The sequence below is a fragment of the Schistocerca serialis genome, chromosome 3 (assembly GCF_023864345.2).
Source record: "Schistocerca serialis cubense isolate TAMUIC-IGC-003099 chromosome 3, iqSchSeri2.2, whole genome shotgun sequence".
Classification (NCBI taxonomy): domain Eukaryota; kingdom Metazoa; phylum Arthropoda; class Insecta; order Orthoptera; family Acrididae; genus Schistocerca; species Schistocerca serialis.
The window spans coordinates 263,295,796-263,317,594 of record NC_064640.1 but is presented as its reverse complement, the minus strand read 5'-3'; the positions used below and the strand labels follow the sequence as shown (position 1 = coordinate 263,317,594).

Here is a 21,799-nt window from a genome sequence, read left to right as displayed (position 1 = left end):
CAGTATGTTGTCCTTGATGACAAGCGTTCATCAGAGACAAGGGTATCATCAGGAATGCCCCAGGGAGGTGTGATAGGACCACTGTTGTTCTCTATATACGTAACAATTTGGCAGACAGAGTGGGCAGCAATCTGCAGTTGTTTGCTGATGATGCTGTGGTGTACGGTAAGGTGTCAAAGTTGAGTACTGTAGGAAGATACAAGACGACTTGGACGAAATTTCTAGTTGGTTTGATGAATGGCATCTAACCCTAAATGTGTAAAAATGTAAGTTAATGTAAATGAGAAGGAAGATGAAACCTTTAATAGTCGGATACAGTATTAATAGTGTCCTGCTTGACACAGTCAGGTCATTTAAATATCTGGGCGTAATGTTGCAAAGCTATACGAGGTGGTATGAACATGTGAAAACTCTGGTAGGGAAGGCAAATGGTCGATTTTGGATTATTGGGAGAATTTTAGTAAGGAATTGTTGACCTGTAAAGGAGACTGCACATAGGACACTAGTGCAACCTATTCTTGAGTAGTGTTTGAGTGTTTGGGATCCATACCAAGTCGGATTGAAGGAAGACAATGAAACAATTCAGAGGCAGGCTGCTAGATTTGTTACCAGTAGGTTTGAACAACATGTAAGTGTTACAGAGATGCTTTGGGAACTGAAATGGGAATCGGTGAATGGAAGGCGATGTTCTTCTCAAGAAACACAGTTGAGAAAATTTAGAGAACTGCCATTTGAAGCTGGCTGTTGAATGATTCTACTGCTACCAAAATACATAGCATGTTAGGACCTCAAAGAAATTAGAGCTCATACAGAAGTGAACAGACAGTCATTCTCCCCTCGCTCTATTTGCGAGTGGAGCAATTGGGGAAATGACAAGTAGTGGTACAGGATACCCTCTGCCAGGCACCAAACAGTGGCTGGCAGAGTATCTATGTTGATGTAGATGCAGATGTAGAGAGAGATGCTAAGCTAATGTTCCTTCCACAGATCCTCAGTGGATAGTGAATCCTAAGTCTTCATGGATGTGGAATAAATCAAAACGTCTGACACATGTATTCATTTAAGAGGTAATAACAAACATGTAAATGTATGTACACTGAGGTGCATCAGAAAATGTTTAGGATATTGTTGCCACACATCATCAAACAGAAAGCACTTTGCAACACATATTTACATTGATCTCATTACTGCTTTGAAGACTTGCAGATGTCAGGTTTTATGTACTAAAACATATGATACTGTTAATTATATATACATCAATTGTTTCTACTAAAAATTTTCCAAAAATTAAGGAGTTGGCCATGTACAAATTCTTTAGGTTCCTCTTAAACTTATTCATCATTTGGTTTTGCTGTTCTTGCAGTGGCCATGTTTGCAGTTAAGATTACTGGCTCTAAAAACACTGTTTTTTTTTCACATAGATCCAAACACTTTTTAGAACCTTTGCACCTCTGTCAGTGGGCATCCTTTATTCAAATCTTTAAAGTGTAAAAATGTTTTAAGTGATAATTATTCTACCAAAGCTGAACCTAAGTACAGGTTTTGTCTGTTGTCATTTCCATAAGTTTTCTACATCATTGGATTGTGTGGAACCCTCTGTACATTATTGGACACTGGTACCTTGTCATCTGCAACTAAAGGGTGTAGATATGAGTTTGGTTGCAGAATTAACACATTACTTTATATCTAAGAGTAATTTTGTCATATCAGAATATTTTTTGATTATATTTGTGATTACTTGCATTAAGCATTAAGCTTTCAGAAATCCTTCTTCATCTGTATTCCTGTGTGTGTGTGTGTGTGTGTGTGTGTGTGTGTGTGTGTGTGTGTGTGTGTGTGTGTGTGTGTGAGAGAGAGAGAGAGAGAGAGAGAGAGAGAGAGAGAGAGAATGAACAAAAGATTATGCACAAACTGAGTTGTCAACAAGTGAATGCCACATGGGACTGGATACACAACAGCAAAACTAATTTGTGTTTTGGTAAAGTTGGAAAGTGTTAGTTACAAACAGTGTTCCAAAAATTGTGTAGAGTTTGTGTGCACTTCTCATCAACCAATGGCAGTGCAGATGAAACAAGATTTTCGAAAGCTAAATGTAAGTGAACACAAATATAGTCATGAACTTTTTCTCACAACAAAATTAATTTAGATGTACAGTGATGTGTTGCCCTAAAGTGATGCGATGCCCTTCCAGCCAAACTGATATTAACATCATTTAGCTGCGGGTCACAAGCTACCAATATCTGATGCTGTCCGAAGGGTTCTACAAAACATAGTAATATAGGAAACTTAAGGTAGTGACATCAACAGTCAAAACCTTGTTTGAGGCCTAATTTTCATAGAATAATTACCACTTAAAACATGTTCACATTTGAATGACGACGACACACTGATGATGGCACAAAGGTGCTGAAACATGATGGGTCTATATGAAAAAATGGTATTTGGATAACAGGTGGACCTTATATCCAGCTAACAGTAGTAGCAGATAATATTTTTATGGTTGCTGTCAAATTATTGAAAATCGATTTTGATGAATAGGGGACACCCTTCAGGGCCAAAGTAAGTCATTTTAAATCTTTGTAGATTTTATTCTTATTTCTAGTGTTGATTCTATGAACTGACAAGGTGGTTTGAAAAATAAATATATCATTTGTGACACATTTCATATAGGAATAAATAAATATATTGGGAAGAAGTGATTAGTATCCCCAGTTCCTTGAACGGTCCTCTAGAAGCGATTCTTGATTTTGAATCACAAATATTTAATGTTACTCGTTTTTAGACTCTTAAAACTTTAGTGTGGTGTGATGAGTTATCCCAGAAAATGATCCTGTATAACAATATGGAATGAAAATAAGTGAAATATTGTAACTTTTTTTATTCGTATGTCACCTGTATCTGTCAACATCCACATTTATAACCAATATTGTGTCTTGTCATATTTTAGACTTATACCTGGAGTAAAGCATGTAAAAATTCTAAACTGAATATAGTATCTCTTTCCAAGCAACAGAGAATTGGCTAGAAATCATTTGCACTCTTTCTAGAACTATTCTTGATCTGCCATTTGTTGCAGTACTTCTATCATCTGAAATCAAAACAAACTTGGCATCTAGCAATGTTATTGATGTAAAGTCATTAGTATAAAGAAGGGAAACTGCCCTGAGATGGCATTTGTGAAACACTACATTTAATTAGTTTAGAGTTAGATGATAACTGATAATTTAATACAGGATGAGTCTTTTACAATGTGAACCATTTTGCAGTATTTCCTATTACACCATAATTTTCTAATTTAATTGAAATGGTATTGTTATTCCAATAATCAAATGTCTTTGACAGACTACAGAATACACCAGTAGCCTGTAATTTATTGTCTAATGAATTAAGTATTCTTTCTGTGTGTGTAAATAGCCTTCATAATGTTGGAACCCTTTAGGGTGACTTTGATAGTGTATTACTTATGGTCAGATGTTTAACAAGCTGCCTGTGTATTACCTTTCCTAAACTTATTAAGAATGCTTGCAAAAGTGAAATTAGATGGGAGTTTGGTGGTATTCCTTTTTTGTCTCCCATATATAGAGGCTTAAGTCTGCATATTTTGGCCAATCTTTAAGTGTCCCATTGAAAAATGACTGGTTACACAAATAACTTAATATTTTTCTGTACTCGGAACATTCTTCAGTTTAATTTGTTCATAAGTTATCATAAACTCCAGGGGTTTATTTTAAAGATTATATAGTGCACATTACATCTTCTGGTGTAGTGAGGGTCATATTGTCATTACTAAAGTTGTTTGTAATTACTGCTCTGACTTATTCCATGGCAGAATCTATGAAACCTCATAACCCTGTATTTTCATTAACAGTTATGAAAAGCTTATTAAAAAGTTTTTCAACACTGCACACACGTGTTACCAGTTTATTATTTACCCTTGAAGCTATTGGCACCACCTCAGCTGTGATTCTGCCTGTCTTCTCCTTCACTATATCCCTTGCTGCCTTATTTTATTGCCTGACATGACTGTATTTTTCTTGTAATGTGTCTTTCTTGATGTCTGTATTACTATCTTCAGTATTTAGCTGTATGCATTGAAATGAGCAGTACCAGTAACATGAAAGCTGTTTTTAAGGGACAAATAGTTTTCTTTTTGTTCTACAAGGTACTTATTTTCCTTGAGTTATCCACGGCTTTTTTGTAGCCTTTGGTGTAATCTGTGATACTTTAGGGAAAAATAGATTTCAAACAAGGTAAGGACTTCATTAATAAGATTTTGGCATACTGACTTTCTTCCTGAACTGATTTAGTGCATTTTATATTAATTTTTGACACAAGGGACTACATGTCTTCCTCAATGAGGCCTGTTGGAGGACTATTGGTTTTGTAATATGATTTTGTTCATTAGACTTCCCAATAAAGAAATGATTAGTGAAAGTTTTTGAGCAATTAACTACCCTAGTTGGGAAGATTGTAGTAGGACTTACTTTAAATAATAGCCTTACTGACTGCAGTCAACTCTACTGGAAGCATTTCTAAGGAAATCTTTATTAAAATCATCAGGAACCATTATTTTGTTGTTTTTCTATTTGTTAAATAGATCAGTAGAGCTCAAAGCTGATGTATGGACAGATTAAAATCTCCTGGAGGTGCAAGTTGAATTAATAGAGGAGATAGATAAGATTCAAAGGTAGATTTTGTGCTTCATTGAGGGTTTGTTTAGTTGAGGTGAGAATGGCACAAAAATTCTCAAATAAATAAAATAAATAAATAAATAAAAAGCTAAAACAAGGGTGTTGTGTGTTGCAGAGAGCATTGCAGTTGAACTTCAGAGATCCTACCATATTTTACGGACTATAAGATGTTACACACTATGAGTATGAGATGGTACACACTATGAGATGTTACAGACTATAAGAAGCACCTAAATTTTTCAACACTTAAAAAATTGTACCATTTTTATTATTAGATTGCAAAACCAGACCAAAAAATCTTAGATTATAAAACTGAACTGACTTTTAAAATCCCTGAAAATCGTCATCTGAACTTTCTTCTTCTTCTTCTTCTTCTTCTTCACCTTCCTCTTCGTCGTCATCGTTGTCCTTTTCATGTGTAAGATGGTCTTCACTGCCATTGTGACCATTACTTATACTGCACTTCTTGACGTATTTAACAATAATGTCTTCTCTCACTGTAGACCATGACTGTTTTATCCACTGACACATTTGCTTGATTTTAGGGAATTTTAAAGCTCCCTTCAGCATGAATTCATGTTGGGTTTCATCCATCATCCATTTATTCCATTGCTCTCTCATATACGCTTTAAATGGTTTATTTATCGAGACATCAAGAGGTTGCAATTGTGAAGTCAGTCCTCCTGGAATAACAGCAAGCTCTTTATTTCCCTGTCTCAAATTTCTCTTTCACAGAATTTTTAAAATGACTACTAAACTGCACTAGCACAAGAAGAGAACTCTTCTTCAATAAAGCGCCTTTCCATCTGTCCCACAGTTTGTTAATCCAGGATTTCATACCAGTCTTGTCCATCTAACCCTTGTCATGTATGTGAACATGTACTTCAGAAAGATTTGGCATTGTTTTGTGTTTGAAAATGTTCATTAGATTAAGTTTAGTACCGTCAGCACAACATGAAAAGACAACAGTGTAGTGCATTTTTTCATGTCCACTTGTTTTTATAGTTACAGTTTTAGCACCTTTCATGGCAACAGTTCTGTTACTTGGCACATCAAATGTCGGAGGAGTTTCATCCCTATTCACTCTTTAGCTTAGTTCCACACAGGTTTTCTTTGGATTTTGAATAATAAAGCAATGGAAAGATAATATTTTGTCTTCCTACTGGTGTGAAATTTTCTGAGGTATTTTGGTTTTGGTGTACGTGCTAAGTCCATGATGCTTCATAAACCTGTAGCACCAACCAACTCCACCCTTCAAGTCTGTTAAGTTCCACTGTAGCACTAGCTTAAGAGTGTGTATTCGAATCATTTTTGTATTAATTCCAATGCCATTTTCATGGAGTTCTTGATTCCATTTTAATCCGTGATATTCTAGTTTTGGCCATTTTGTATTCAGTTGTCTATTGGCACATTTAGTTTTCCTCATTTTTTTCAACTCTTCTGTACTATCTTGCCAATCACGAATGTTTTTTTTTTCTATTGGTAGAGGTCCAAAATGCCACTCTGCTGCTCTGTTTCCACGTTGTTCTGCATATGCTATTACTTTTAATTTGTAGCCTGCATAATGTGAATACCTTTTATTCTTTTCCATAAGAAAACTGGCCACAAACAAAAATATTGTACTGTTACTGATAACACAGATCTTATCAATTCAATTTCACTGGCACTGTAGACTGCAATGACTCATCATAGGCTAGACAGTGTTCTGGGTTTGGGATGGGGGGGGGGGGGGGGGGGGCAGGGGGAGATGATGATAGCAAGCTTGTGAATCACTGCAACTCATGTTCATCGCATCGGTGCGCTGCTGCTATTGAATCCAATTTTGCCAGTTGGAGACATGTTTCCCATGGCATCAGATATATGGTCGTTTTTAAGACTAATGGGAACTTTAAATCAAACATTGGATATTTTTGTATTAATTTTGAGTATAAGAGGCACCTGAATTCTGGAGGTAATTTTTTGAAGTAAAAAGTATGTCTTATTTTCTGTAAGATTCAGTATGTCCCACTACAAGTCAGAAACAGATTAATCTCCCAGTTGATATCTCTGTAATGTAAACAGTTTCTTTATCTTTATTCTGTGACTGTCATTATTAATTTGCACATCTGTTTACTTAGCTTCCTCCATTCTTGGCTTCTGCTGTTCTTTCCTTTTCTTTGTAATACGAGTATTTGACATACTGGTCGACAGTCCAGAAAATCATTTCTAATGTAACTTGCCATCTTATTTGCATTTCTTTCTGTCCAGTTTATATAGCTGTTTCCAGTAGTTGTATCAGTTATGTATGTATGCTTACCTTTAGAGTTTGAGTGTAGCTTTTTGCAGGCTTCTCATTTCAAATTATGACCAAAGTTCACTTTAATTAAAGAAACATGTTAGAGGTAATATTTGCACATTTAGCGTCAGGGAGTCTCTTTCATGTGAACAGTACATTCAGCCCTTTTTATTCCCTAGACGAGTATTATATCTGTATGAAAAGTGCTTCATAAGTATGTCAAGCTCATAGTTTTAAGTAACCTACAACTAATATAATGTTGATAAAAACAATATTTGTAATATTGTGATTGTATACTACCAAATGTAAAATCCATCAAAATGCAAAAATTATTAATACAAACAAATCTTTAGTTTGTAATTTATAAACTGACATATTCAGAAGAATAATCTGTATAATGTCCTGAAACTGTATTATTTCTAGGGATTGTATTTGATTATTTGATTTTGAATAAATATTATTATTATTATTTAAAAGTTTTCTCAGACGTTATGTCTGGTCAAAAATGGAAAGTGACGCGGACCTTGATCAAGTGTGACTTCCTTTTTTAACTGTACGCTATACGTTATATTGCATTTAGGAACTTTCGGGTAATTGAACATGTATCAATAATTAAGGATTTCTGTAGTTGTATATACAAGTTTGGATGTAGCTGTATTGTATTGATGTACTGGTGGATATTGTGTGGTATGACTCCTGTAGTTGATAGTATAATTGGTATAATGTTGTTGTTATTGTTATTATTATTATTATTATTATATGTTGATTGGCTTTTTGATATTTTTCCAGGTTCCTGGCTGGAAAAAACTTCACCTCAGAGTTTTTCTTTGTGAAACTGGCGATCAGCAACTAGCAAATTTATCTTCATCTCTTGACTCTGCAGATACATCGGCAACTCCACTTAAGGGTGAACAGCGTTTGCGTGAATTGTTGCAGATGCTCCGTATTGCTGCCACAATACATTTGGTACTGAATTTTATAATAATATTATTTTTAAGTGTACCTTTAGGAATTTGAATATTGGACATGGTAAAAAAATTTTGCGGCAACTCGGTGCATTCTTAAATAACATTCTTAGCTCAGAAATGAAGAATTGGAACAGCTTACACTGTCAGTTTACAAACTTTTTGGAGGCCATTGTTTGTATTAATAAAAGCTTCTCATTATTCAAGTTGCATAAATTCAAATAAAATACTCGAGCTTTTGATGGCTATCTACGCCACCAGCGGCAAAAGTAAAAACCAGGCTGCGGAGGTTGTTATGGTCCTCTCTGATTGGTTCCAGAGGCTGCAGTCGTGCCTATGTAAGTAGAATACAGTACCAGCCCTGGCAGTCAGTGGTTTTTTTTTTACTCCTGAGTGGTTTTTACTCCTGAGGACGATGGTGGAGACAACTGTCAAAAGCTTGAATATTTTATTCAAATTGATGTGGCTTGAAAACTAAGATGATTTTATTTAGACATGTCACTGTGAAAGACTCAAATGATGCCACTGTTCAAGTGTATCAGAATTTTAAATGTGCTATCTTTGTATTTATGGACATTCATAGGCTTTGTGGTGAATAATCTTGACTCATTCAGAAAGTCCTGCGGCAATTTCTCAGTTAAGACTACAGTAGGCTCATGGACTGTGATAGGCCTTGTAGACAAAGAATATTTTTTTAAAGCTCAGAAGCTGTTTGTGTCTGTTTTCTTCAGAGTGATATTAACTTAGTTGTTTCAAACTCATCTCTCTGTTCACAACTGTTGGGCAAACTCAAATCAACTCCTTTGGATGGTGCTGCCGAGAAATTGAACACTAAATGCTAACTTTTGACCAACTTTTGTTGAACACACAATATTGTAGATTGAAGTACTGTTTCTTTTCTTTTCTTTTTTTTTTTTTCTTTCTTTCTTTTTATTACATTGCTCGTAATGTAAAGAAATGTTAGCAACTTGTCACTTACCACCATCAGAACTCATTTCAAGAAGCATAGCAGTTTCATAGAGATAATTCTCAAAATAACTTTCTGTAACCATGTATAGTTTGCATTTACAATTTTCAAAACACATGGCAGAGAAAGACCTGAGTTTGTTCATCTTACTATAGATAGAGAAATAATATGCTCTTGAACAACACTACCTTTAACCATTCGAGTGTCAGAAGTGTAAACTTTCCTTCAGGTCCCATTTTCGATAAGCATTCACCAGAACTGAAAAATGAGAGTCCAGATTTTTCACATTTAAGTTCGAAATTTTTTTTTTGTGGTGCCACTCCTTCTATTCTGTGCAAGAGTGCCTCATAATAGTTTAGAATCTCTCACTGTTTTATATTACTTATTTGTAGGGACAGGAAAATTTTGCGAAAACAATAACGCAAAAAATTAGCAGTTTTGTGCCAGATAATGTGAAATCACTGAATTTTATATGTTGTAAAATTTGAAATTTTGGCACATAAAAAAAAAGGTATAAATCTTGTAAATCACTGAAGAGCAAAGACGAAGTGGTGCAAGGTGCACACAACCTGTACCACCTTTCAGTGGAAAGATGTAATGTGGTCTGGTCAGTCTACTTCTAAACTGTTCTGTACCACATCTTGTGGCAGCTCAATGCATTGTCAGTTTACAAACTTTGTGGAGGTAATTGTTTAAAGGTATCAGAATTTTAAATCTGCCAGCCCTGTATTTGTAGTCCCTTATGGCCTACGTGGTTAATAACATTTATGTGTGCAAAAAAAAAAAAAAAAAAGGAGCCATCTTGTTTCTTGTTTCAAATGCGAAGAATGGATAGTAGTTATGATATGGATTTCAGTTACTTGCTGTGGGTGTTCAGATTATTTTGTCGAGCGCTTGTGAATTATGTCTAGTGCTTTGTTTGATGAACAGTCATAATGTCAGTTTCACTGATTTCATGAAAGCCATTCATACAATTTTGAAGTTTCAATTAGTGACAGAACATATTTATGAGAGGGCGTCAAATGAAAACCTTCAGAGTATAATTAAAAATCAATATTTTGCTCTATTGTTCTACAAATTGGCAGTACTGTTACCAGTTATATAAGGAATGCCCTACAGGTGGCAGCATACTACAGGTAAAGTAACTGTGGCAACCACACCAGTTCAGAATGGCTGCCCCACTTGTGACACACACCAAGGAAGAACAGCTTTCTGTCATAACGTGAGCAGTGAAGGTACAAAACATGTCGAAATTCATTGGCGAATGCAGGTATTGTAATGCATTTCTATCACTGTAGCAAGTGTATGAGTGGTGTAGAAAGTTGGAAAATGTGACAGGCTCTCTGCCTCCAGATCAGGCACACCACATTGTGGCACCGTAGTCTACTGCAGCAGTTGACACCACTGTGATGGAATATCGCTGTGCGATGGTATATGAAATAGTCACAAACTGAACATCAGTCATGGCTCAGGACCCGAATTATTCATGAAGTGCGTAAGTTTTGTAAAGTTATAACACTAACATGCTGTGAAACATGCTAATGTTACCCTCTGAGAGGAGTTTGAAGTTTGACCGCATGTGTGTGTAATGGACAAGGATATTGGACTATCATTATGAATTTGGTGAAATAACAGAAAAACCAAATGGGCCTTAATCGTGGGAGTTAATGAAAGTGGTAAAATCATAAATGAATGGAAAAAAAAGAATGGTTGCCAGCCCAATTAGGCACGTTAATTTGGAAATATATGTTTGAGAAAATGTAATATTACTTATTGAAGTTACTTTTGTTGAGATTTCCCTTTGAATAGCAAACAGAATACAAACTGACACTGTGCACTCTGTACTGCGTGTAGCAGCAGTTACCAATAACACACACACACACACACACACACACCAGTAAATTATGGAGAGTAAATTTGCACAGAGCTCATACTAATGACAGCCACACTCAAGAGCATTACTTAATTAAATACTGAAACATCACTGCCTGAATTGCAGAACTAATTTTGGACATGACGGGTTTCTATCTTGACTAACATGAAAAAAAAGAAGAAAAACACAAATAAAGATTAATAACATCATAAATACACTGTTCAAGCATCTCTACGTAAAGCAGGTTTCTTTAGTAACAGTAATAGTTCAATTTTTTCTTAATAGATGGAGAATATGATAGAGACCCATAAACTAATGTAGTTTCACTAGTCAAAGCTCTTTGATTATTACCATGGTAAAGACTAACTCTAAAAGCTATTCGTTCACTTCAATTACTTTGCAAGACAATAAAATACAACACTGGGCTCAATTAACTTAAAAAAAGGAACCTTTCGTGATGGGTACCAAAATTACACCTCCTTTGAAAATGTGCATGATTTTACTTCTAACAAAACAACCATAAATCTGTTCATTAAAGATTTATATGTACTTGAAATTTAATTACCTGTGAAGGATGTGTTCATTCCAACAATATTTACACAATCTTGCACTGTAATCTTACAAAACTATATTTCATAATAAACTAAGGATATTTTAATGAAAGCCTATCCACCTTCACTTTTAATTGATCTTTGAATTTTTGTACTTAAACTCTCTACCTTAACAATTTCATTTGGAGTAGTTCATTATCAAAGCATCCAAATGTTACTCTTAATTTAACTTTTACCACTCCTTTTACTTCAGACAAAAAATCACTTTTAAACACATGAATGCAAGAATTGTTCATTTAAATCAAGATATTCGGTTTTAATAGTACTTGGGTGAGGACCCTGTGTAGGTTCTTGATCAGGATTGAAAATATGGTTCCAGAGATGAATTTATATTTTATGTGATTATTACTGAAACAACACACAAATTAACTGGTCCATGCCCATATACATTACTTAACTGAATGTATGAAGTTTGTGAAGCAGTGGCGAAGATTGGTGGCAAGCCTAATGGTGGCTAACTGTACTCATGGCTCTTGATGTTCGAATGTTCTATAGATTCTCTTCTTGGCGTCGAATTTTCAGCATATTAGAGCCATTCTATTATTCTGTGAATACCAAATAATAGCCAGATCCACATCCTAGGCAGATCCCTTATAATGCAGCTTCCAATTGCCTGTTTTAGAACCGTCGAAGTGTACCATGCTAGGGCTAGCCACATAATTTGTGTCATTCACATGAAGCAGCCACTCAGTTCGCCCGCCAAACCCACCTTTTACATCGTGCCATGCCACTTCCATTGCGGAGGGACTTCCCTACCATGTTTACATGTTACAAATACAAGTACCCTAAGTATGAACCAGCTTTTAACAAACATACTATTTTTTTTCTAAACTTATTCATATTATAATAATTTAAAATTTCAACATATTCTTTTGGTTTTTTCGTATATACATTATAGTCTGTCTGTAAAGTGAAGAGCGAGCAGCGCTTTTGGTGGGGGAAGTGGCCTTTTCTGGAAGAACGCTACCAGCAGCCTACAGGGGCACCGAAAATATGTTGCCCATTACCTGTTTAGCGGTGTAGATTGGCGTGCGGTGATATACGTCGTTTCTGTTCGTCGCATCTTAGTTGCCAGTGTCAGACAGTTAACTTTGTATACCCACTGATATGCTTCGATATCCGGAGGTGATGGATAATCGTCTAGCATTGTAAGAAAATGTGTAGAATACGAAGAAGAGGAGGTATTTGCGAAGTACCTAGTGTTCATTCGTCTCTAATGTTATTACAGCGTGTATTAAAAGGTGACCCAAAAAGAACTATAACTATAATAATATTACCAGTCCCAATCAAAGGGTGGCAATTTATGCTAATGTCAGCCTCGCGCAATAGGACGCATAGGGAAGGAACATGAAAATAAGCTGCATGATTTACTGGAATTGCCACGAAGGAAAACTAATAATTTTGGGAGAAAACCCATCGTTGTAGACAGTTTGAAAATCATGGAAAACCTTTGATGCTTATGGAACACTAAATTTCTGTCTCGGTCACTATTCACCTGATTCTAAGACAAATTGCTTAAAACATGTGCCCAATAGCTATTCCAAACACTGCTGAAATTTTTTTCAAAACGTGCACAGTTCTAAGCAAAAAGCTTGACCTACGAGGTGCGTTCACATATTAATTTTTATTTTTTTGGAAGAACTTTGTTAATCTACAGCAATGTTATCCTCTTCAAAATATTCCTCATTACATACTGTACACTTATGCCAGTGCTTTTTCCAATTCCCAAAACACTTTACGAACTGTTTCTTTGGGATAGTTTTTAGGTCTCTTAACTGTGCATTTTTAATCTCATCCATGCTTGTAAAACGGCTGTCCTTTAAGGCTTGCTTTGAAATGTTTGTACCACTTGTATGCCCTTGGTTTACTTATAACAGGTTCACCAAAAGCAATATTTAACATTTCTAAAAATTTCATACACTTTATTCCATTCTTATGACAAAATTTAATGCAGGTTCCCTAATCTATTTTTATACAAAACAAATATTCGTTGATGCTACCACAACACATGTAACCTTCTTGTCAGCTGACAACAATATGCAAAACATTGTACACATACTTTTGAGACATGTTTATGAAGACAGTGATAAAGAAGTAGTGCAAATCGGACTAATATGACACACAAAATTATAAATTTCTGCTTACTTTTTAAACACTCTTTGTGTTGCAAGAATTGTTAAGTTTCAATGCAGTTGGGTTGGGGTTGGGTTGTTTGGGGGAGGAGACCAGACAGCGAGGTCATCGGTCTCATCGGATTAGGAAAGGACGGGGAAGGAAGTCGGCCGTGCCTTTTCACAGGAACCATCCCGGCATTTGCCTGGAGCGATTTAGGGAAATCACGGAAAACCCAAATCAGGATGGCCGCACGCGGGATAGAACCGTTGTCCTCCCGAATGCGCGTCCAGTGTGCTAGCCACTGTGCCACCTCGCTCGGTTTCAATGCAGTCCCTGAAAGAAAACTTCTACCTTTTAGTGGAAACACAAAGTAGGAACAAACCTTAAATTCTAAATATTGATTGCTTTATATGGGGTTCGTTTTATGAATAGCAGTAGAGGAACATACATTCACATGAACAGCCATTTGGTCCTATGTTTGTAGTAGCAACCTGACTTCCGTTCTTATGTTAATATTATTTACTCTATAATGTTGTGTTTCAAAAGAAGCTATCATTTTTTGTATTCCTTATGGTCTTAATGCATTTGTCTAAAAGTAAACGCAGCCGCGACGTATCTGTACATGGTGTCGTCACAGATTTAAAGCGTGCGCCGTGGCAGGGCCAGTACTACGTTGTGAAACAGCCTGTAGAAGCGCCTTGTGAGGTAGCTGGGATGGCAGAGTGGGGACTCACTCGCTCGCTCTTCAGTTTACGGACAGACTAAACAAAACTCTAATTTTCGTGCCATACATCAAAGAGTTTAAACAACACAGAATACATACTTCATAAATTGTAAATACACAGTTACATAAAATAAACCTAGTCCTAATCGGTATAAGTGTTACAAAGTGTCTGCAAGATGGGTGCCTTGGCAACTCACACCAGAAGTGAAAGAGCAACACATTTATGTCTGTGAAGAACTTCTGTGGTGTTTTGAAGCAGAAGGTGATGGCGTCTCTGTGAGAATAATTACAGGAGATAAAATCTGATTACAGTACCACCAACACAAAACAGGGAGCAAGCAAGGAATGGTGTCATTTCTCGTTAGCAAAACCCAGTAAGTTCCAGATGCAGCCATCTACAGGGAAAGGTTTGCCGGCACACTTTTGGGATGAATGAGGAATTGTCTTTGAACACTACACAACTAGGGGAACCACCATCACAAGTGCGTCATATTCCAATATGTTAAAAAATCTGCTTTGGCATGCATTGAGATCAAAGCAATGTGGCCTTCTGACTACAGGTGTCATTTAGCATGATGAAAATGATGCCAGTGCAACACTTGCAACTATCGATGACGTGCACATTGATGATCTGCCACATTCGCTATACTCAGCAAACCTCACACCAAGTGATTACTCCATGTTTGGACCACACGTAGAATTTATGGGAGGAAAGAAAATTTGGTTCTGATGAAGAGGTGCAGCAAGTGGGCATGAGTGGTTGTGCACAAAAGAAAAGCTTTTTCAGAGGAATCCGTGCATTTCCTGTGCACTGGAGGAAGTGTTTTGAACAACAGGGAGACTGCATCGAGAAATGACACACTTGTGTTCCACTTTTGTTCATTAAATGAAAATTAAAAAAAAAAAAGTAAGATTTTCATTTGACTCTTAACTTGTACATTGGAGCTGTTATTAATATTGCCTCCAATAATAAAATCGCCTAAAGACGATGTGAATACTGCTTGTAATACTAGCTTTTGTACAACATTTTTTTGTAATGGATGAATCAGTCCATCATAGTATGCCAATGCACTTCATTCACTAGGGAAGATGAATTTTGATGACAGTAAGTCTTTATTTCTCCAGAGAATTTGTGCTCATAGTGGTAGCTCAAAAGTTAAGTAAAAAGAGTAAATCTATTGTCAACCTACGGATGGTTGAACTTCATAGAGTGCTTCACTAGGTATATACTTACTGTAACTGGTTTGCACTTCCCTATTTTTTCACATACATCAACCAAAATAAGAAGTGAAAGTTATTCTCTGTTTGAGGAAAACATTCTAGTTAACAGCCCCTGTGTCCCCTTTCACCTCAGAGTTCTTCATTGATGTATGCCTAAGAGCTACACGGGTGGATCAAATATAAATGGGATTTTATTTTTTATTTAAATTCATTTGTTGAAAAACTCAAGGCAATTATAATTTATTTTTCCACATAGTCTCCTGCTTTGGAAATGCATTTGCCCCAGTGTATGGGCAGATTTTTAATGCCCTCATCATAAAAAGAACTGGGTCATGTCATCAGCCAGTTGCACACGAAGTCTTCCACACTCTCGTCATCTTCAAATCGTCACCCTCCTAGAGCTTCTTTAAGCGGTCTGAATAAATGGAAATCACAGGACAATAAGTCCGGGCTGTAAGGAGGATGGTAAAGTATAGTTCAGTGCATTTACTTTAGCTTGGGGACAGTTAGAGATGCAGTATGGGGTTGCGCTTTGTTGTGTAGGAGGATGACCTGTCGAGTCAATTGGTCTCATCTTTTGCAGCGATACGCAATCCTCGCCTTGTTCAACAGTTCGCACTAGTAAGCAGCATTGATTGTGCATCGCTCATGCAAAAAATCAATCAGCAAATGCTTCGCTGATCGAAAAAAATGGTTGAAAGAACTTTGCCAGCTGACAGTCAAGTCTTGGCTTTCACTGGTGCTGCCTCCCCTTTCCTCCCCCACACTTTACTGGCTTGTTTGGATTCTGGAGTGTAGTGGCGAACCCATGTTTTGTCACAGGTGACAATCTGACTCAAAAATGCATCACATTCTTCTGCAAACCTTGCTGTAAGCATTTTCGGTCTAAAGTTTAGGGACCCATCTGGAACACACTTTATGGAACTGTAGGTCATTTGTGATGATTGCTTGACAGCTCCCAAAACTGATTCCAACTTTTTGTGCAATTTCTGATTCTATTGCTCATCAGTTGTCGTCAATAATGTCTTTAACTGCACAAATGTTTTTGTCTGTAGTGCTGGTCCAAGGATGGCGATCATGTTGCTAATTTTCCACACTTTTTATGCCATGCAAACACACGTGTCCTTGGTAATGTTTTATCACTTAACTGTGCAGTCAATCTTTGGCAAATTTCCACCACTGTAACTCCTCCTTGAGCAAGAAATATGATAATTATGATTGCGCAATGGAGGGGTGCACCTGTTGCTCAGAGATCACGAGTGTTACTTGATGAAACGGTGGGAAATATCTAACAGCATGCTCCCCTCACTTCTAAAGGTCCCACCTAAGCATAGCAGAAGCATGGGGCCAGTCCTATGAACTGTTGATGTTCAGGAACAAAAATCTCTCTTATATTTGATCCCCCCCTCGTGTGAAAGCTACCACCCTCCTCTGCCCGACAGGCATTTTGCTCTTCCTCCTTCAGTTTATTAATTTGTTTCTTTTCTCTTGCCAACACTGAAGTGAGCACATTTGCTGACAACATTGCTTACATTTTCTGATAAATTTTTATTTGCTCTGATACCTTTACTTACACTTTTATTGAATGCCTATTTCTCTTGATGCATTGATGATATACGTGGGGATGTGCACACTTCCTGTGCACACTACCAAAGAGAACCCAAACTAAAAATATCAAAAAATGTATGCTAATGGATTCATGACACAGAGCAAGTGAATCTCAAATATTTCTGGTTACTGAGTGCCCTTGTAAGTATTTAACTGCCTCAAAGTTACACTCTGCTTTTCAGTTTACTGCTTGTAAATTGTATTTAGGTTGTTTCACACCACGTGCGATTGTGTGAGACTGCTAGCAGTGTGTGCTATTTGAAATGATAATGTACGTGTTTATGGTATGCTGAAATTTCATTCACCTAATGTTTAGTAAACGTCTTTTACACGGGAATCAATGTTACTTATAAAGTACTTACCTTTTGTCTCTGCCAAAATATGTATAATCAGTTGAGGTAAAGGAACATACCAATGGAGGTCTGTGAATTTATATGGTTGGAAACTGACTGTACTTTGAAAGGCAGTTTTTATACAGTTTGTTTGTGAAAGATATTAGTGTTGATTAGAGAAGGAGTATGTTAAACAGCTTTTAGGTAAACACACCTAATCCAAAAATTTGTATTATTTGATGCATTATTGAATTTTTCTGTTTTTTGTTTTTCTAAACTTGTGTGCTTCCCAATACAAGACAGTAATATATCTTTAGGTCTGCAGTTTGTATTAACTGTACACTAATTGTTATTCACAGATACCATCTTACTCAGAATTGTATGTCACGTGGAGAAGCACATCTGGCAGTGGATATCAATCAGCATCAGAAAGCAGTGCCACTGAGTATAATTCTCATAGAGCAAATCTGCTATATTTGCAAAGGTAAATATCTTTTCGTGTGCAAGTGATGAAAGTTGTAAATTCTACCCTGACATTTTAGATGTGCTGATTGCTACACAACACTTATTTGTACATTCATTTAGTACATTTAAAACACTTGTAAATTATGATCTACATTGCCTATGATAATAAGAAAAGCATGCCTTAATATAGAACATAAAAATACTCTCTCTCTCTCTCTCTCTCTCTCTCTCTCTCTCTCTCTCTCTCTCTCTCTCTCACTAGTGTTTTCACTTTTAAATGTTTGTTTGTAGTACTCATAGTCTGCCTCATGAAGCTGCCACATCTGTTTGTAGTTTTATTGTCAAATGAAATTTCTTGTTGATGCAGTTAGTGAAATTATGTGTAAGTTGTGGTCTACATAGTCTGACAATAAAGAAAAGTAATGATTTTTCAAAATTTAAGAGTTTTATCAAGTTGTATCTTACTTCATGCAGAAACATTGCAAATTTTGTTTTTTTTTTGAGTGAAATGTGCTATACATTTTACAAATTTCAACTTTTTTATTTTTGTTCAGTGTTAATCAGATCATAAACCAGAATTCATCAGAGACAGCAGCAACATTTATCTACCTTCCACCTCCTCCATCTTCAGTAACAGTTGAAGAAAGTGAAGTATATCCAAAATATTTAGAACTGTTGACAACATTGACTGAAAACCTTCCACCAACAGTATTGGTGCATGGGGTGCATGCTGTCACATCAACTGCCTTCTGAAAACTTTCTATAAGAAGAAAAAAATGTGATATCATGTGTATTTGTTTTAATTTATAATCATTATATTTAATCGGAACCAGCTAATATATTTTGGATAATGCAATGTACAGAAAACACATATTTATACCTGTGTGGATAACCACAAAAACGATTTTATCTAGATTATACAAACACAATTGTTTTGGTTGAATTTTATAAGATATTACCTACTGCAAAATACTGACACCTACTCATAAGCAATGATCAACACTGGAAAAAAAAAATTTGCATGAACCATGTGAAAAATATGCTAATGTGGGTGAAAGAGCAGAGACTCAAAAACAAGGTAGAAATCTAAGTAATTTTATCCTGTTAAAGAAAGCACACAAAGATGTATATGGTAGTCAATCGTTGTTAAATAAATGGTAGTAATGTGGTCATGCTTCATACCACTGTAGAATGTGAAGGGCTAATTATTTGAAGATGGATGTATGGCTGAAAAGTGGTTTACACTTAATTATTTTGTTTTCCCATAAAATCTCCTCTTCAGCTGCTCTGTGGCAACTTTTTTGACCCTCAGTGTCAGAACACTCTGCTATATTAACAGTTTACTTTATTATCAATTTTGAGAAATTTATAAGTAATATTTTTCTGTGGCTTGTGCTTGAGTGTCTGTGGAATGTGCTGTTTGTTGTAGTTTCCTCCAGTTATAAAGTAATTCCAAATTTCTAAACACTGAGCATTGAGCATATTAAAATATTTGTGTGTGCTGCTTATCATTAGTCAACTTAGAGACAGTTATGCTGAATGAGGGAACATAAATATTGTAAGAAGCATTTTGTGAATCGAGAGAAGCTGAAAATGGTGCTAAAACTTAAGCATACAGTGGATTTCCAGTGATGTTTTAGCAGAACTCAAGCTCTACTGTCAATTGGTTCCTTTGATCAGAAGGCTAGTTGAGTAAAGTAATATTATTTGGAAGAAAAATGCTAAAGGTGTTGTTTTATATTGCAGGTCTTTAGGGATGTAGGCCTATAGTTGTATCAGTTCTGTTGACTGGGATAGTAACAACAATATTTATCATGTGGAATACCCAGAAGAGAATATAAATTTGAAATATGATCTGTATAAGGCCAGCTTAATGGCTAAGTGTACTGGAGATCCATTGGTATAGAAGAGAATTCATGGTTATATAAAAAAAAGCAATTTTCGTACTTGACGTGCCCTGTGCTTGTGCCAAGATGCTTGATGAAGTTTTGTAATCAGTATTCTCTGGCTTACTTCAGTCATATAGGCGATGCATTATAATCATCGTTGTTGAGGCAGTTTTTGTAATTGTAGCAGCTTATAAATTTAGAAGCATTGTAGCTCTACCAATACTCCTTTGCTAACATGCAGAATTCTGCATCCTTGTAATTAGCTGGAACCTGTGTTGGGAACTTCAGCAATGTCGTGCAGCAATGCCTATCATTACAGTTGTGACTTTTTCCACCATAATATTTTATATGCAGTCAAAATACTATTAATTTTTTTTTATCTAGTCTCAGTGGTGGTAATTTTTAAAATTCCATGACAAGACACAACTCACATATACTTGATGACCAGATTTAATGATACTTGAAAATGGTGTTCACAGAATATTTTAATGCTTTCTTTCCAAACTTAAAAGAAAAACTCTTCTTAGGCATTAAGTCTGTTTTTATGCTGGCTGTCCACATTGATTAAAAGTAATATTTGTATATTTGTTTATTCCAGTTCAAATGACTATAGTGTTACTGCCACATAAAAACAATAAGAAAAGTTTTTGGCTTGTACATGTGACTTCTATATCAGTTGATCAAGTCATTAGCATTGTTCTAAATTCAGTCTTAACTGTTAACTTTTGGTTGATAGTGGAAACCATAATATTCGTTGCCTTCCATTCATTTTCTGGCTCTTCTTATTGACTGTTTTGTAAATTAAGAAAATACTTTCTTTCTCAATTTGTACTTTTGTCTATGTATCAGATCCAGGTCCATCCAGGATCACAGTGCCTTTCCTTGTAGGTTTAATGTGAGAAAAAGGTCCAGTGCACACTGAATGTTGGAATATTGCTAATAAAGCCTTGAGAGGTCATGTTTTCAGTGTTGCCATTTGTAGAATAAACATGACATCATTAATCATCTATATCATTGCTGATTATTGCTAATATGACGTGGGTGTCCCAAAAGTAAGTGTAAATAAACTTTTGAGAGGCTTATGAAAAAAAAAAAAAAAAAAAAAAAAAAAATATATATATATGTGTCTGAGACCACCTGTGGAATGTCATTGAGATTTTGCAGATCCTGTCAGACAGCACAGGGTATGTGTGCTCTCTCTAATGAGGGTAGACATGTAAAACCAAAGAGTTTATACAGAGTATGAGAATAATATCTGATATTATATACCATGTTGTAGTATTTTACAAATTTTTTTATATGTGAAGTGTATTTTTACAGTGTAATTTGGTGTATGTATTTAATATTTTTGTCCTATAATTTTTGCTTATATGCAGATAATAAAAAGGGTGCTCCAGAGGAATCTGTGGGCTAAGTTGGAAACAACCTGTATTACAGGGATCAAAATGTAAACTGAAGATGCAGTTATTATTTTTATGCACGTGGTCCAAGAAAAACAGAGGAAGACTTTTTATAACATTTAGATAAGTGTTTTTGAGATGCATTTAGTATCTTCAATCATGCCAGTCTTCTCTCACAACTTTTTTTTGTGTGTGAGAATTGTCATGTAAGATACTGTTTTGTTTGTCTTTAAGTTTGAAGAGTTGAAACTGGTGTTAAATTTTTACAGATTACTGTGACAATGTCTTAATTGAACAAGTTACTTCAGTTTGGAAAAAGTGGCATGCCCTAAAGGATTTTTATGTCATATTCATTTATGTCTTCCTTAGAGCAATAAATTTTTGAAATAAGAAAGTTGAATTATATAACTGTAGGTAGTCCTTACAAAATATGTATGTTGTGCCTCATATATGCAGCTTTTTAAAAATTGTTAAGATGCTGCCTAATGGTATGGTGTTCATTCTGTTCAAGAGCTTTCTAGTGCCAATTAAAGTGTTGCTCATTTAGTGTCCCTAGAATTATTATACAATCCTATTGGGTCTATAACTACTATTCTGCATCATATAAATGAGTGGGAGACCACCCTTCTTTCACGATTGTTTGATGGGCAGCCAACAAGCACT

General features: G+C 35.8%; 1 protein-coding gene across 1 annotated transcript in view; it reads left to right on the top strand.

Moving 5' to 3' along the window:
* LOC126470035 (solute carrier family 12 member 9) overlaps positions 1–20,869 on the top strand; it is a 128,229-nt gene extending 107,360 nt beyond the window's left edge. The window contains exons 13-15 of the mRNA XM_050097527.1: positions 7,756–7,932; positions 17,742–17,866; positions 18,402–20,869. Of these exons, the coding sequence (XP_049953484.1) occupies positions 7,756–7,932; positions 17,742–17,866; positions 18,402–18,600 (501 nt within the window). The 3' untranslated portion in view covers positions 18,601–20,869. The remainder of the gene's footprint in view (positions 1–7,755; positions 7,933–17,741; positions 17,867–18,401) is intronic.
* Positions 20,870–21,799: the final 930 nt, after the last annotated feature.